General features: G+C 40.4%; 1 protein-coding gene across 2 annotated transcripts in view; it reads right to left on the reverse strand.

The window, feature by feature from the left end:
- The window catches only part of frem2b (FRAS1 related extracellular matrix 2b), a 48,267-nt gene continuing 30,000 nt past the window's right edge, over nt 1-18,267 (reverse strand). The window contains exons 7-24 of one of the 2 annotated variants that reach the window (XM_026191459.2): nt 10,739-10,888; nt 9,629-9,838; nt 9,347-9,544; nt 9,007-9,171; nt 8,633-8,815; nt 8,407-8,537; nt 8,128-8,283; nt 7,575-7,878; nt 7,310-7,441; nt 6,801-7,132; nt 5,029-5,221; nt 4,800-4,904; nt 4,443-4,570; nt 4,213-4,347; nt 3,496-3,622; nt 2,706-2,893; nt 2,469-2,615; nt 1-1,644 (exon numbers count right to left, since the gene is read on the reverse strand). In XM_026191459.2, coding sequence (XP_026047244.2) covers nt 1,147-1,644; nt 2,469-2,615; nt 2,706-2,893; nt 3,496-3,622; nt 4,213-4,347; nt 4,443-4,570; nt 4,800-4,904; nt 5,029-5,221; nt 6,801-7,132; nt 7,310-7,441; nt 7,575-7,878; nt 8,128-8,283; nt 8,407-8,537; nt 8,633-8,815; nt 9,007-9,171; nt 9,347-9,544; nt 9,629-9,838; nt 10,739-10,888 — 3,482 coding nt within the window. In that variant the 3' untranslated portion in view covers nt 1-1,146. Of the gene's footprint in view, nt 1,645-2,468; nt 2,616-2,705; nt 2,894-3,495; nt 3,623-4,212; nt 4,348-4,442; nt 4,571-4,799; nt 4,905-5,028; nt 5,222-6,800; nt 7,133-7,309; nt 7,442-7,574; nt 7,879-8,127; nt 8,287-8,406; nt 8,538-8,632; nt 8,816-9,006; nt 9,172-9,346; nt 9,545-9,628; nt 9,839-10,738; nt 10,889-18,267 lie in introns of both variants that reach the window. The other variant, XM_080289196.1, reaches the window with a different exon arrangement.

Raw genomic sequence — 18,267 nt, forward strand, 5'->3', positions numbered from 1 at the left:
TTGAGAAAAAAAGATTTGATGAATCAAAATCAAAGGTGGAAAAGGATTGATTTGTGTCAACAGAACAATACTTGGAAAATAAATATATTTAAAACCAAAATATCAAAAAATCAAAGAGAGAATGATTGCAGATTAAACATTTCATTCCCTTTAAGTGAAATAAAGCATAAAAAAAGCACAGTCAACATGTAGCCCTGTTGAGAAAGGGATTTAGCAAGCTCTACAAAGCTACAGTAGGCAACACTTACAGTAGAATTTAAGCGTACCAGTTATGAATGTAGTTCCTGTTAAAAATAATGGATGTGAAACCATTACTACACTACACTGTACACTGCAGACCAGCTATCCCGAAAGCTGCTGTAACACCACAGGATCCTTTAAGAGAACTGTTTAAGTTCCCCTATCTGATTCAGTGTCATATGTTAACTAAGAGAAGAACAATAACCATTAGATAAATACAGTTTCTCATGGGATATACTGTAAAATACAAACATGTGGAAGTACAGTAGATCAGACACATTTGCCACAAGCCAGTTTAAATCAGCAGTGAGACTTTTTTAAAATCCTAAAGTACAAAAATTAATTGCATGCAAGAACATAAGCACAAGAAAATTATATTCACTTGGATGATTTTCAATTGAGCGTTTTACTGAACACACAGGACACACATTTTACATCATAAAACCGTAAAGTCCTGTGACTTCTTAGGCACACACAGAATCTAATCATTCTCTGTAAGAACAGACAGGTTTTTCCAGTGAAAGCGTACTGTGGACAGTGTCAGCAAATGCAAAATATCCGGCCTCTCTAGACCTACTCAGCAAAACACCAAACACCATTCAAGGTAAGAGGCATCTTCTGTAGCACCTTTGGAAACCTAATAACACCTTTTTGGATCAAGTGGCATCAAAGGCCAATTAATAAGTGACAACTTGGCAAGTGCCTTAAAACAGCTACTAACACTGTCCGTTTCCTAGTGTCCAGACCACTCTCCAGCATGAGGAGTGATGCAATATTTCAAGTAGATTTCTGAATAGAATCAAAGCTCTTGTAGTTTGTGTTGTTTCACACGCAATCTTCAGTTTTTTTATGTAAATGTGAGGCACTTGCAACATAAAATAACTTTCTCGATCTTCAGTCTGTCAGTTAGACCTCTGAGCTGTCACTGATGTTTTGTGTCATCATGGGCTCTGCGCTGCTGGAGTTCCTGGGCACTTCTTTCTTCTCTTGTTTGGACCGAACTAGTAACACCACCACAATGATGACGAGAACGGTAAGTAGCAGCCCCACAAAGATACCAATCATCAAAACCAGGCTGTCGTCACCGTCCCTCTCTTTGAGCTCTCGAGGGATCTGTCCTTTGGTAAAGATCTCCCTGTCCGGGCTCGTCCTCTGTTGGCCACTGCGGTCCAGGGCGATGTGCAGGATGTTGGTGCCACGATTGTTACTCACACCAATGTCCTCTACTATATCTAGGACATCATTAGCTGATCTTCTGAGGCGATGTTGACTCTTCGGTAGCAAATCAGTGTGCTGACTCATCACGTGGTACTCCAGGCTTCTCTTCCCTATGCCACGGTTAGCATTGTCCTTGGACCGGACAGTGTAGATGGTGTGTATGTACCACTCTCTTCCTGCAGCCACCTGAAACGAGCAACAGCTATTATTTTAATGTCCATCCATGTGTCTCAAATTACCCAGGTAAAAAAAAGGACAGAATTGATAAAGGGGTTTTTGCCACCTCCTCCCTATATTTTAGTGGAAGGCTAAAAGTATATCTATTCTCAGAGATCCTTAACTGCCAGCTTTATTAAACTATAACCATTAGAGTCAGATCTAACAGTTCCGTGCAGAGAGTAGTACGTATGTGCTATGAAACCTTTATTTTTTGACATTTTCTTGTAAGGAACAACTTCAGTTTTATTTTGTGACTAAAACAGAGCTAAACCTCACAGTCCAGTTCAGTCCAGTCACTGCATAAACTGAATAGAAAAGCACAAAACTTGTTTAACCATTGGAAAATGCCCTGCCAGTCTGCAGACTTAATGATACTGACTTTTCCTTGTTAACAAGCCAAGAAACATAGATTCCCTGACCAAAAGCAGCAATTTGGACATGATGAAAAGTGGAGAGTGTGAGTCATACCAAAAATACATAACTCTGGTATCATAACCTCTATGAAAGCCAACCTAAGGAGCTTTTCATGAGGGCACAGACTGTGTCTGGTCATTAAGTCTTTTTCTCTATCAGCTTGTTAGGGATAAAATGTCAGCGCAATAAAAACCCATTAGTCTAGAGCTATTAGTCTGTGATCTCTACAGAGTGGGATACCATGCTCACACCATAAAGGCAGGTTAAGTTAGCTCTAAATAGTTTCAGTGTAATGTTTTCTCTGGAATGACTCATAGGTTTGTGATTTTAGATCGTGTGAAGTATTTAGTGTGTGTTTTCAATTTGTTTTTACTGACCTGGAAAAGAGCTGTAGAATCCATTCTGAAACCATCTGAACCAGGTTGTCTCACCAGTGCTAAAGCACCGGGGTCATCCACTGCCAGGAAGGCATTAAAAGGTACATCACCAAATACTCGAGCCTGTGTCTCCGGCTGGGCCTTGTCCTGAAGTCAAAGAATTACACAGGAAACGATGAAGTTTGAATAGGCCCAGAGTACACGTGATACTATAAGAAATATTCTTTTATTACTTACAATGATCTTGAATCTGTAAAGCAGTGATGGAGCATCAGCCAGACAGCCGAACTCAAAATTGCTCGGATTATATTTAGGGACGTATCCATCTGCTCCAGTGCACAGGAACACTTTTTCGATGTTACAAATAAAGGAGCTGCCCAAGTTCTGTACTGGATCCACCATCACTCTCCCATAAACTGCATCCCCTGATAAAAAAGAAATAAAGATTTCATCACGAGTAAAACATCAGTCATTACAAGCATAAATTTGATGGTTTAATGAAAAGTTAGTAAAAGTGGTTCTATTATGCCTGCAGGTTCAGTTCTCTCAAATGACTGTACTTTGCTCAGCTATATAATGAGGAAAAACCACTAAAAGCCCAGCTAAAGCCACTCTCACTCTCTACACTGACTCAGACAGCAGCTTCAAGGACTTTAAGTGTTTTAAGACCTTGTTGATGGACACAAAATGCAGGCATTCTCATAATTAGCCTGTTTAGGAAAAAGATGTGGAAGTAGTCAGAATGGCACTTCATGAAGCCCTCATTTTCCTTTCATTTTGTTTTGTTGAGTCAGTAAATAATGGGGGACGTTTCTGCCAAATCAACAGAACCATTCATCACACAGGGATTTCTTTTTGATCTGTAGAATGAAGAGAAGTCCACGCAGCTGAGCAATGAAAACATTCACAGAAATATTTCGAGCTTGGAGCATATTTATTTCCTTTAATGTTATTTTTTCTTTTCATATTTTTCTTTTATTTTATTTTTCAAGATTTTCAAGGCGTTTTAGAAATGTTACAGTATTACCCTCTGAGAAAGCAGTGTCACTCTCCTGTTCAAAGCCCATGGAGCCGTCTGAGAGCCAGAGTGTCCGTTTAGAAAGTAAGATCATCTGTGTGTTCAGACTGAACTCAGCAGCCACTGGATCACTAACCTAAAAAGACACAGAAGACAGAAAACAAAAAAACATATTTACTATTTATTTATAGTTTAGATATTTAACTACCAAATGTGAAGATTTGAATGGTCTTCTTTTTTGTTTTTACATTCACAGGATACTTTGTTAGACAGACCCTACAAGTAACAGGTTGGACTCCCTTTTGCTCTATTGACCAATCGCTCTTGCGTATACTTGGATTTATAAGTAGACAAACAGTAAATATGGAGAGCAGAGGAGGAATTGTATTTTCTGAAATTCAATCTCCAAAACGTGATCGTGATTAATTTTTATTTGCTTTTTTTAAAAAATATATCTGTATTTGCAAACAATAGCCACAGAATTTAATCCAGAAACTGCAAAGACAAAATTATCCACTGGCACCATACTACCAAGTTCAGTATGCCACTTAATTAAGACATTTTTAAAAAAAATAATTAGGGGTTTTGTAATAGTGTTTCATTGCTGTCACAGTAGTTAAAATGTTTATCACTTAAACAGTGTAGCCACTAAACACAAATACATTTCATTCTGAATAAATGGTTAAATCTGATGCAGGCGTAACTTGTTAGACAAGGTGGAATTACCTGCTGAAAGCGGATATCCAGGTCAAAGGTGAGAGGCTCTCTGGGATTGCAGACAGGAGGGACTGCGTACTCCAGGCTGGGAGGGGACGTACAGGGGAGGAGCTTCACTGTGTACATGCCAGAGTAGTCACGCACCTGAGTGGAAAAATTCGATTAATTAAGAATAAAGTGTAAGAAAAATAAATGAGAAAACAAATGCGGCTGTTTTTAAAAGCAAACTCTCTCCTCACAGCAAAATCAGAGATGAATATCCACTGCTGGATAGGCTGGCTGTAAGTTGGCTCAGTCCTGACAAGGCTAAGGTTAAAGGTTAAACCAGGGTGTTCAGGACACATAACCATGGAGGTGAGTGGTGAAGCTGTTGGGAAAAAAGACATCAGTCATCAGAAGCAAACATAAAACAACCTTATTGGTTAATATCATTAGTTAAATATAAGCCACAGGTAAAATCTGCAAAGCCGTGGTCACCCTTTTTTACACTAAACATCTTCTAGAATCTGTTTATTTGACATTTTTGAAACATATTATGACGTGCTAAAGAGCAGCATTGCATTTAAACTGCATATTATGTAACTGATGTGACATACCTGGATGTGAAAACACAAACAGGCCTCTGAATCGAGCTTCTGTGCGGAAGTTGACAACTAGTTGTCCTTGACTATTTATACGCATGCTGGTTGGGTAAAGGGCACCTGCAAAGACAATGACAGACTACTTTAGGTTGCATACTTCATTAATTTACAGGGCCTTAGATTGTAGAAATGACATAAAAGTATTGTGTTAAATCTTTGTTGCAAACAGCAGCTCAAATCTTGCCTTGTAGTTCAGCCTCTGGCGGGCTACCGATTCCATCTCTCCATAAGATGGCAGTGTCGTACACAAATGTGAGCCTCAGCTCTGACTGTAAGTCAAAGTGCTGCCATCCTCCCGCTCCCACGGGGGAGTGAAAGACATATGACACATGTAATGGGACTCGTAGGGTCACAAAGGACTGGACCAGATTAAGCACCTGCAGTGACAAAGATTACATTTAAACTTCAAAGGCGAACCTGGTCTTGTTCCTGAGGTTCAAAGACATAACAACATCATGACATCATCACATAGAATAGCTCACAAAGAAAATGAGGGATAATATTCTGCCATTGTGGCTGTTTTAAGGTATATTTTGAAAATGCTTCATGTTATTGAAGTTAATAACACGCATGTAGTCATGTGTACAGTATATGTGTGTGCTGTGGACCTAAAGGACACTTTACAGGGAAATCTGACACCAACAAGTCCAGTTTAAGATGTATAGTAGTAAGATATGACTGCATTTTTATGCAGTTTTATAACTGTCATGTGGCTGCAATAATGCTCTACATATGTGATACTGCTGCTGGAGATACTGACTCACTGGAAACATTCCTGCTCTAAAAGAGCTGTCTTAAAATGGTCAAAGTGGTGAAAGTGGGAGCAGTCTCTGGTATCTGCACTTTCCTCTGACCTGTGAGCGGTACCTGCCTGCACTGGCTCTGTGTTCATGTGGAGACGTGCCTACGCCTCTGGGCATTTAGAGCTCAGGCAAACGATTTGCAGAATGGCCTTCTGACACAACCTGCTGGGCTTTAATAGATTCCTGTGGCCTGTTAGGCTGGGCACTAAGCCCTGCACTGTGACATGACAGTCGCCCCGACCTGCACAGAGTTGTCTCCAATCAGCCAGCCTGCCCACTTAGAAGAGCACTTGGGTCACAGGGCAGCCACAAAAAAGACTGTTCCTTTTTCCACTGATGCTCAAAGTGAACCTGTGAGGCCTGACTCTATAAATTTATACACAGTACAAGTCCTGTATATAAATGTATACCAGTGAAAAAAACATCATTAATATCTTTTCCTAACTTATAAATGTATTGTTTGTTTTTTTAAATAATATCTCCGATAAATGTGGTCACTAATAAATAAAGAAATATGCAATCAAGTTTATGTTACTGGCAGCAGACTGCTTACTTGCTAAGACGTGTTTATTTCTGCTATGTTCACTTTTAGATCTCATAACTTAAGGCAACAAAGTTCCACTTGTTGAGAAAGGTTTTATCTCCTGGGTGATGCCCTTGTTATTAAATAAACCCGGAGCTATGTAAAATAAGTATCTCCCATTATAATAGCAAACCAATATACAATTCGACATATCCTCAGAGCCAAAATATATTTGCAAGTGCTGCAGGGCATGAATTAATAATCATCAGCATGGATTGTAGAGGAGGTTTTTACCATGATTTGCCCCCCGTACGCTTCCAAACCATCTTTATCAACACTGTTTTAATTAACTGAACTTAAATTAAGAATATGTTGCCAAGGTGAAAAAAAGTGTTGATGCCTGTAAGGCATATGTGCCAATAGCAAAAAAAAGGAAAATGGGGAGACTTGCTACTTTAGCAAGACAAAACCATGGTCCTCTCAGGAACTGAAGAGATCTCCAGACAATGTCGTCTTTATCTGCCAGGATTTACCTCATCTTCAAAGTAAAAAACAACTAGGCAAATGGACAAGGCTTGTTTTAGCCACGGGTTCAAAGGTGAGCCAGACCTCCAAGGCAGGACTGCTTACCTGTCCGTCAGTTCCGATGGTGCCTCCACAGTCGCTGAGCAGCTCAGACATGTCATAGTAGCTTGTGAATTCCCACAAACAAGCCTCCAAGTTAAGGTTTCTGTAGAATCGTAGTGTGCTGGATCCCCTGAGGGAAGTGCTGTACTGGTAAGGTGCAGTCTCGCCAATTACTTCTGGATTTTTGGTGGCATCAGAGAGGAAGCCATAACGAGTCTTAACTTCAGTGTAGTCCAGCAAGTTGGAGCAGCGATGGTGCCCAACACGGGTACCGTCGGGGCTAAGCGTCAGCTCAAAGTTTGACAGAGGCCGTGTAGATACTACAGGCAACATACCTACAGAAACACACATGTAGCAGTTGGACAGCAGACACATTAATAATTGGTGAATAACTTAAGTAGCTTCTTATTAAAAGAATATGGTTGATCAGTGACACGAATGATGTTTCAAAACAACATTCTGTCTCTGCATGATTTCCTATTAGTCTTAATTTTTAGTCAGGAATTGCTTACCATCAATGTGAGGCATGGTGACAGTTAGTTTGATAAGATTGGGGTGGTCTGTGTCTTCTGCTCCACTGTATCGCAGCTTAGCAGAGAAGGGCTCGGCCCCCACTGTGCCTGCAACACGGGGCTGGCACATCCCTGCAACCATGACAAATACAAAGCAACATCAAATATTCTATTTCTCTAAAAAACAGTTCAAGCTTTTGTTATGGTTAACTCTTTTTTATGAAAGACACTAAATGTTCAAAGTTAGCAAATGGACTAAACTCACCCTCGTCCGTGCTGATGGATACTATGGGGCTAGTGAGTTCTAGACCTTCATCTCCATTAGAGTTCACAGCTCTTGCTGCACACTGAACCCTAGAACCAGCCTGGAAATACACTGAATCCAGAGTTATCATTTTAGACGAGGTGAAGAAGGTGTCAAAGTCAACTTCCCTCATCGGGCTGGTGACGCCGTCTGGACCAGTGGGGGCGCTGACGAGCCAACGATACCGAGTTAGGGTATTGTTGATGTTCTCGCTGACACAGATGGAGCCTGTTTTGTCGTAGTCTAGGTACTTAGGATTACAAGCCTGGAAATGGGAAAAGAAACAGTACATTTAAGTGAAATTCACCACCAAAACCTACAGCAAAATTGTTTCTTTATGCCAGCGAGGAGCCCTGAAGGTAGCTCGTAATAAAAAAAGTGTGCACATCTGTTAAATACTACCTCATTAAGAGATTTCATCTGGACTTGTGAGACACAAAGCTTTGTTAAATTAACCATTAACACAGAAAATGACAACAATTATCTATTTATCATAGCATCAGTTAGGACATACAGTGACACAAATGACTGGGTATCCGGCCACAGGCAGAGAGCCCCTGGTTCCATCAGGGTCATCGTAATGCAGCAACGACACCACTCTGGGCACTGAGGGGAATGTCACATCTGCCATGCTGTTGGTCTCCTCAATATAAATTATGGCTTTACTCATCTGCTGATTGACAATAAGAGCAATTAAGAGAAGTTCTTAAACGGGAACAAATTACTGATTGCAAAGTGATAACGTGGTAATTAGATGCTTTAAAGGTAAACACTAATTTAGTTTGGCTTTCACCTTTGTCTCTGCCACCATGTTCTCATCAGGCTTCAGATGCACAGTGAACGCCTCCCTCATTTCTCTTACACCATCATATAAAATCTCCACCTCCACAAAATGGTCTCTGTCACCTTGTTTGAAAATAATTTCTGCAGAGAGAAAGGAAAGACACTTGACAAATATATTTTCGAGCAAATTTCAGAATTGTGCTAGAGGGATAAAAGTGCCTGGCGGTATTATTTACCCTCAGATATGGGATGGTAGTCCTCCCCAGAGGTAGCAGATCCATCTTTGGTGTGAACTCGGACAACAGAGACCTTGGATGTGTCTCCAGCACGCAGCACTGGGATCCTTACTACAGACACTTGGCCACTTTCCTTGGGCTCAGTCACACTGAATTTGGTCTCTCCAAAACTAATAATTGCCTCTGAAAAACCATGAAATATTGACAGTAAAGTATAACTGTGACATTTCCACATACCATATATTACAGTCACAGTGGGCACAACCTTTGTGATCTGTTAAAAAACACTATTGTAGATCTAATCTAACTTTAAATGTGTTATAATGATATCAAAAGCCTTTACACTGTCTTTAGCCCAAAAAAAGGATTCTTACTGTCGCCATCATCTTTTATCTTAATGAGTGTTTCATTTTGCTCTCCAATGGATGCTCCAAATGGAGAGTCACTCTTAGGGCTTCCCAAAACAAGACGGAGCTCTTCCTCTTCCTCATGTTCAGTGTCATCAACCAAAACCAGTAAACACGGTTTTTCAATTTCTCCTGAAAAAAAGTACAAATGAGTAATTAACCATTCCAACTATATTTCAGAATTGAATGTTCCAATTTAATTCTTTTTTTTTATAGCACAAGGTGTTTTATAATACTATGGGCAGGTAAGAAATACACACACACACAAACCATGTAAGAGGACATGTGTAAGGTTTTACTACACAACCTGGTAAGAAGGTGATGATAGAAGCGTCTGTGTTAGGCCTCTCATTGAAGTCCATCATGACCTGTGCTGTTCCCTGTCTGCTGTAACAGCGTACTGTGGACTTGTAACTGATATCACCGCTACGGTATACAGTGGCTGAGATCTGCCCCAAGTTCTCATTGCCCACATACGTAGCTTCACGGAACTGCACCTTTGGCACTAAATCCAAAAATCAGAAATAATACATAAAGATAAGTGTGGCCATGTTAATAAGCTCTCATTGCATCCCATATTTTCACTCACAGTCAGAAACTGAGTCGTTGATGATGATAGCAGTCTTGCTTGGCTCCCCGAGGATCCCATTCATTGGCATCCGTAGTACCAGTTCAAACTTCTCTGGCCCTTCCAGCACTGGCTGACCCAGATCATCCAGGATTGTCACACGAACTGTCTGCATGGTGACCCCTGGTGCAAAGTCTAGATTCCTGCTGATCCCCACGTAATCCACACCAGCTGCCCCACAACACAATATAGGTCAGACGTGTTTCAAAGAACAGTGTTTATAAAACGTAGTGCATATAGCAAAAATCAACTACAGTACATGCCCATATTTTTCTTGACAACAGCTCTCATGTTCATAATGCATTTGTGAATCTCAGGCTGCAAGCAAGTTGAAAAGTTCTATACTTCATGCTAGCAAAATCCCTGTTTCTATTTCATGTTTCATAGGCATGAACAATTGGAATTTGTTGTGATATTAAAGCAGCACTGCTAGAATCTGGACATCTCCCTGAGTGCTGACAGGTTATTCATCTGCTATTCCGTGAAGAGTCTGAGTATTGAGAGCTCAAACTTTGCCCCCAGGCTTTTTTTTCATGTACTTATGACCCACTTATGTGTGTAAGTGTGAGTCTGAATTTCTAACATGCTGCATATGATTAGATTTTGGTTATTTTTGCAGTTAAAAAGCAAGCAGGAGTAGAGATATTAGGAATCTGTGCAAAGAAGAGAAGACTGCCTGGGGGAACCAGATAATAGACGCTATAGGGCAGACTTGAAGGGATAGCAACCAGTCTTACAGTCGAAAGCGGTTAGGAACAAGCAGAACAATTGGCATGCATTCCTGAAGCTCTATTCTCAGTCAGACTGTCATTATCCTCACAACAATGTGTAGATCCAGCGCGTATAAGACATGGTCCGAACAGAAAAGCCCTAGCTCCCCTCCCCCCACCTTTAACCAGTGTTTACATTCCCCTAGGCCATCCACTCAACATATTCAGTGCTGAAATCTGTTTGCACAGTTGAGCTCAAAATGACTATCAATGTGACATCTTAAATCTTTTGTTTTCTGTGATTTACATTTATCTAAGAATAAACTAGACAACGCCGTTAGAGAAGGGGACCAGCAGATACCTTCAGCTGAGACCGGATCTGTCTTTCTGGAGCGCACTGTGACAGTTCCTCCTTTGGAAAGATCAGTCCCTGTCCTCCACACCTGCACCTCCACGTAGCCATCACTCTCATCCACGTGGTAGTCTGTGTTGCCAAAGTAGAAGACGGGATCTGGAAACGAGAGAAAAAAAACACGAGGAAAAGCACGTGGGAGAATGCAGACCATAAAAAACCTTCAACCTGAATCACAACAGGATATCTGAATGTCTGGTGTAATTGCTGAGTTGAATCTTTTAATAGGTAAAATAACCTGTAAAATTATCTCTGATTACAGGAGATTTTAAAGGAACATTTCCATTGAATAAGCAGCAGGTAGCGAACACAGTAATTGTAGACCTTAAATAGTGCTTTCTAACTTCCTGGCACGATGTTTTGGTGGCATTCCTATAACTGTGACAAGTATCCAAAGGGAAAAAAAGAAACCTGATGGCTGGTTTTGTACTGGTGGAGCTCACTTTGATAGCGATGGGTCTGAGAGCCAGACAGGAGGCCTGACAGAAGGTCTGGGGGGTTGTAAAGCTCCATACGCCAGCCCAGGCCTGCCTGACTGCAATTAGTGTTTCTATGAGCTGAGCTGAGATTCCACTGCAGCCAAACTCACCCACTGTTATTCTAGTTAACTCTTTCAGAACCAGCGTCCTCGCAATGATGTCCAGCATGTTATGCTGCAGGTGAAATGGTTGTGTAAGGGTTTGGACTTTGGTGGACATTCTCCTAAGAAAATGCTGTAAGAATTTTGGGGGGGTTAATACAGATTGCTGTAGACACTCCCTGTAGTACCGCTCACAACTGAACATACTGATAACGACATGAATGAACAAAAAGTTTTACATTTGGATTCCATAAGACCTTTTGCCACTCAGTCCAGTTTTTGTTTAACCTCCTAGGACCTGGCGTCCACATATGTGGACATAACATTTTGGGTTGTCTAGACCAAAATACAAATTTTTGCTCTACAAGGGCCTGATATCCACTTACGAGGACATTATACTGCCACTCTTCTATTAAACTTTTAAACAAATATCCTCATATGTGGCTCTCATTTTTCTTAAAAACAAAAATCAGGTAAAAAAAAATTCCCCCATTTGTCCAGTTTGCTCACTGTTTTTAAGGACACACTGCACAGCATGTCAAGACATGCAATGTTTTCAGCTAATAGCTCTTTGGAAATCATCTTGTTGGTGCACAAATAATAGTTGCTGTCAAATGCCTGTGCAGACTGTTTTTGCAAAAAGGTGCTAGTAACAAAGTACCTAAAAATACATTTTGACAATGTAAATTGTTTCTTTGCCAAGCTGTCTGTTATGTGTAGATACAACAAAATATAAAGGAATGAGAGGTGGCTCAAGATTTTTGCACAGTACTGTAGTTAATATCACTAATGAGAGCCACAACTGAGCAGTAAAAACCTTGGGCTTTCAAAAGCTACTGTGACCAAATAACGAATAAATTAAGTGAATGTCAGTGGCCATGGGCAGAGTTGTGGTTTCCATGACAATACACCTACAAAAAGGTACTTAGCTGTTTCTCATCACACAGTATGGGGCAAAACTGAATATGTGGAACGGAGCGATAAACGCAATGAAAAAAAAGAAAACCTAACCAAATCCACGCTGTTATGCGTTATGATTATGTTATCTAGTGAAACCAAAACGCAAGACCAAGGAAACAGAGAATTAGTGACAGAGATTAACTGTCAATAGTGCTGCCAGGCTCAATTACAGATCAGGGAAAAGTGTTTATTATTTTTCACCACATTATACTTCTAAGTAATCTGACTCTTAGAAGATCTTGAATATTTTGATGCAGTCTGCCGTGGCAGCAACTGCTCGATGTTAGCAAGAAAAGACAAGTTCAAAAAAGGAACGGGTCTTTTAAGCAAAGCCTGGGGTTTCATGGTTCTTAGAGAAACCATCTCTGCGATTGAAGTAATATTATTCCTAAGTGTAAGCAAAGGACGGACGACTTTTATGCTTTAATCTGTTCTGAGAGCATGGCCAAGACAAAGAGTGGTGCATCAAGAGTCTTGCAGCTGCCAGAATTTCTACCCACAGAAAGAACAAACAAAGATGGTTTTGGCTGCCTGCAGTGGGACCTCAACTGGAAGAGTAATCAGATCTACTAACCTGAGGTTAGCAGCCAGCAACTCAGGCCCTGTTGTACTAGCCCAGTAATCAGATAAGGTTTGTGCAGCAGACAAACACTGAGCTTCAAAGAACTATGACTCATTAAATGAAAGGTAAGCCACCGTATCCTTGATTCACGAGCAGTAGCCTCCTATACCTCAAAGCACATCTAAGATTACATGGATGTTAGTGGTGATGATGCACATTTAGACCTATTTGTATTATGCAAAATCATGTAAACTATTGAAATCCCATATCTTTGTAAACAGAGGAACAAACTTTAAATGTGGAATAAAAGCAAAAAGCCACAGGGCTTCTTCTTTTGAAATTAAACATAAAAATGTAGATCAGAAGTAAGAGGCCCTTTGATTTAATCATTGTGCTCGTCCCATTATTGTGTAATATGCCGGAAACACAATAGCAAACAAAGAAATATCCTTACTGTTGCATATGAGTGAACATAGTATAAAAGAAGAGGCACAAGGAGAGACGCAGACATCCCTAAGGAGACTGTTGCGCTCCCACTGACTGCTTGATTTCACTTGAACTTTGCATGACATTCCCACAGCGTTAAGTGGCTTGTCTAATGGTGAGATTCAATTGAGCCCTGGCAAATGCACTTCTGCCCACTGTGTGCTAGACAAATCTCTCTGCAGCAGAAAATGCATACAAAATCAACTCCATATTCAATACAGGAAAATCAACAACTTTAACAACGGCTGACAGCAATGCAGGCTTGAAAATTCAAAGCAAGGTCTAGATTGAGCCTCTTAAGGCCGACGACTGAAGTCAGCACTTCTCTGCTTAAGTGCTTTAAGACATCTGTTTATATCAGAACGAACGGGAATCCAGGTGAGACATAATGACAGGGTTTGAGAGGTCTTCCTCAATTCATCCCCATCCAGGATGTACAGCACATGCACTGAACCCACCCATCTTTCAAACAGGTCATAATCATACCTTCAGAACCAGTGCGAAATTTACAGGCCAAGTGACACGAGATGATAAACACACCAGTCAAGTCTTGCTGTACAAGCATTCTCATGTCTTTCACTCCCAACCACCAAAATATTTTCCCGGATGCAAAGTCAATATCAAACAGCAATTACCGCTGCAAGAAAGGACAAGTTTCTCCGAACCATCACAGGAAAAGCCAGAGTGGAGTCTGTAAGGATGTGGCCGTTTATGCGCAGATGGTCGACTGCTGGGAAAATAGCAGGTATTCTATGGTTTGCAGATGTTCCTGTTACTGCAGAATACCCGGACAGCTTGAAAACCTTAATCCCTTTCAGTGCTAATAATCTACAAGATTTAAATGTGTCCAGGAAAAGTAGTAATCATATATATTTATTGTAATTTATTGCTACAATCTATCTTATTGTTTAATATATGTGGTTTCCAACCAGAATATACATTTATTTTACTAATTAGCACACTTTCACCCACAGAGAGCGAGTGAGAGTAAGAGAAAACCACCAGACTAACATAGAAATATGTAAAGTTGTACATCTCCAGAGACCACCTGGGGAGACTTTAAGTGATGGATCAGTCAAATTTCCTTCAAAAACAAGAATATCAGTTTCTGTGCCGTCTCAGAGTCTGGCGGTATTGCCTTACTTTTATTCCCTCTCTGTGGGTGAAGGTGTGCTAATTAGTAAAATGAATATTTTGGTTGGAAAGAAAACATGTCTTCTGTCAGTGCCACAGGTCTTTAACAATAAGCTGACGTTTAACAATAAGCTCAGAGCCGAAAGGGATTTTTCCGGTTTTTTATGACAGGGCAGTAGCTCTGTAGTGTGTATTTTTTTTTTTGCATCAGTGTGTATTTCTGTTGATGAGAAGAGAACAGAAAAGGATTGTGAAACGCTTTGCATTTAGATCTCAGTATAAGTAATAGAAACCACCTGAACCTTTCTGAGCATATGCAGGCACCGTTTCATGTTAATTACCGCGCTGCCTTTTAAATTTCTATAGAGCTTGTCAGTTTGTAGCTTCTTTTGTTGTTTACCATTTCCTTCATTGTTACGTTCTGCTGTCTTCTCTTGGCTTCAGTTTGCTAGTACAGTCTGTCCTCACTTGTTATTAGGACATTTTGGCTTCTGTTTAGCTTTTTAATTTGCTGCTCCTCAGTATCTGTTTCATTTTTATGAGTGATTTTTGTTGTTGTATTTCCACCTCTAGCCTGACAGTTTAATTGTTTCTGAAAGGGAGCCCGATGCCATTTGCACAGTACATGCATATTATACACATTGAATATATGTTTCTGTGCCATCTCTGCATCGGTGCTAATTAGTAAAATGATTTTTTTGGTCAGAAAGAAAACAGGTCTTCTCTCTGTGCCACGGGTCTTTAAACCTGGTTATTACTGCAGTAAACTTCACCTCATTTAGGCATAAAAGCTGTAGACATAATCAATTTAGAATTCCAGAAACTGTCAGATTAATATCAGACTACTGGCAGACAATAGCAACTCCACCTTCTACAGCACGTGCGGTTTCTTGCACATGCCACCGCAGTAGGTGGCCAGGATTGTGTTTGCACAGAGCAGGGAGTGCATATATTGGTGCGTGCTTCATATTTCACTGCAGCACTAAAGCTTTCCAGCTTGGAAAGAAGACAGCTGCTTTTCCCCTCCTTTTTTTCTCTTCAGTTCTTTCTTTCTATTTTTTTTTTTTCTTTTTTTTTGTTGCAAATATCAGTAGTATATGTTTAATAACTGTCTGACCCCACAAGCTGGCAAACCTACTCTGAGCCCTCCTGGGAAGTCCTTGCGCAGACCTCTCACAGGCAGGGGCAGGTGCTTAGCCAGGATCTGACTCCTACCTCCCTCCTATAGAACCCGCTTGACAAGCATTCCTACAAGAGGGATAACAAAGAAGGATGCGATGCTCCCATTTGCCTCAAGCTCTTATATACTGAAGCAAACCTGGATTGCATACTTGAATTTAATACCTAGCTAGAAAAGCTAAATTTGAAGTGGAACTGAATCTCCCGCCGCCTCTCTGCTCTTTCAGATATGTCATTGGTCTTGTTCTGCTTGACTCAGAGCTACTTACCATTTACTTCTCCATCAACATTAAAGGCATTTAATAATCACCTCCTTCAGGCAGAAGTGAAAGGTCGACATGACCTTATTTCTCCCTGCTCTTCACGTTCCATTTATACAGTGGTTGCCGGTAACATTAGGTACCTAATCCTGAAATTATACTCGCTGTGCCTACTTTACACGTATTATGTGCATAAGCACCTTTTGTGTGTATTTGCATGTGCAGGTGGTTGATCTGATGTCAGGTAATGGTGTCATTGTAATAAGGTGCAAACCTGTCAGACAGCAGCTCCAGGCAATGTTTCGCTGCATGTGGCACTAAAAGATTCCACAGTAAGAACCAGATCTTAAGAATAACAGCAAAATGAACACAAAGGAACTTTCTTCAAAAGTGTGCTGTGTACTGTACTCCATACAATTATGTTGTATAGGCGCACTACTGTGAGTTCATTGCTTTCTGACAACTGATATGCATAAGAATATTTTGACTGTCACAAGCCAGAGGCAAAGAGAACATGACAGCAGATAGAGCGCAGACTGTTAATTCTGGCTGTCAGTCTGAGTCGAGTTAATCCTATGATGCCCTGAGCATCCTTTTCTTCTTTTCTCTGTTTGATAATACACTGAGGACTTATAATGTAGGCAAAGGCAGGTGTCAAATTAGCACAGTGACTATTTTTTTGGATATTTTATAATGAGACCTCTGTTGGTGATACGAGAAAGGATTATTTAGGTAAGAGATGAGTTTGTAACAGCTAAGATAACACACGCAAGATGGATAATTTCAAAGCAGGAATTTGCCTTTCACAGCTTTCAGTAATGCACCAGCACAAACATGTTGTTCATCAGTTATAAGCTGTGCAGCACTAGAGGACTTTGGTCTTTAGAGATCGCTTCTAAAGCAAACTAAGTTTTCTTATCTTATCCTGTGTGATACCTGTTACAATCCAATTGCTTCATTTGCCACACAACCTGTTTTTTTATTTAAAAGACAAGCAACAGCATTATGAGACTTTTTCAGACAGTCTGTAAAAGACAGATATATTCTTTCTTGATCTCCAATCGGTAGAATCTCTGGTGGTTGTTAAGACATGTATGTCTCATACTGTTGGAGTCAAAGACGTCCACGAAGACTGTGACAGTGTAATTCAATAGCTGCAGTGAAAGAATATCCCTTTGTGAAGCAGGATGGCTGCTGTGAGGACTAACTGTTGTACATACAGTTAAAAATTTCTACCTCACAGCAGCTGTTTTGGCAGTCTCGATTCAGTACCCACAAGCAGTAGAGGTCAAAATGCCTAGTGCTCACTCTCAGGTTACACCGCACACTGCTACAGTATAAAAACTTTCTAATTTAGTAACTTCCTCCATCCTCAAGGAGGTCAAAGAAACACACTTGAAGCGTGGCTGCCTCAGGTACCCTGGGAACTGAATGGGCGAAAAAGTCTTTGACACAGATTGAGGCTTTAAACTGAATTGAAAACTGCTGCTGGAGTCACCGTGACACAGGTTCATGCACTTGTTGGCAGTGATTTTTGGCCATGATCTAAAACAAAAACTACTACTTTTTTATTGTCGAGAAATGGAACACTGAATATTTCTGTGCTGCTAAACATTTGAGGTCACAGGTAATATTATTTCAGAAGCTGTCTAAACTAAAGTCAACAGCGTGAATGACAGGACTGTTATCAAACATAAAAAACATGCGGATTTGAACGCATTTGAGGTTTCACTAATGGGAAATGAAACTAACTAAAAGTAGTAAAAAAAATCTCAGTGAAGCTAACTAACTTTAGCCACACACAAAATAAATGGTTGGCTAAGTTTTCTGACTATTAGAATTCTAAATTGAATGTTACATCACATTTGCAATTACATGGCTTCAGATAAATTTTCATTCAAGGGAAGACCCTTCTGCAAATGTGCTGCTTTTTTTTCAGCTGCGGTGTTGCCTGCCTGGCATCATAGAGTCTTGAATTCACAGCAGTGCTTGTGGAGATTGTTGAGCGATAGAGAAGTGTGGATAAGGCCATCAGGTGTTGGGGAACAAAGAGGCGTCAGGAAGATATGGGAGACTATCAGACCTCCAGTCTGAGCCTGCAGATATGAGATAAAGGCTTTGCCTTCAGGAAGAAGGATCGCACACTCAAATGCTTTCTCTATGAGACACTGGCAGGCAAGCACAAACACATACAGGGAAAAAAAAAATCAAACACACGTTCACATCTATACCAGCATGTTTGCAACCTGCTTATCTGTTTGAATTTATCTTTTGGAATCAGTTTATGCAGTGAAAATTTGCATTTACAAATATTTTT

The sequence above is a fragment of the Astatotilapia calliptera genome, chromosome 14, assembly GCF_964374335.1.
Source record: "Astatotilapia calliptera chromosome 14, fAstCal68.1, whole genome shotgun sequence".
Classification (NCBI taxonomy): Eukaryota; Metazoa; Chordata; class Actinopteri; order Cichliformes; family Cichlidae; genus Astatotilapia; species Astatotilapia calliptera.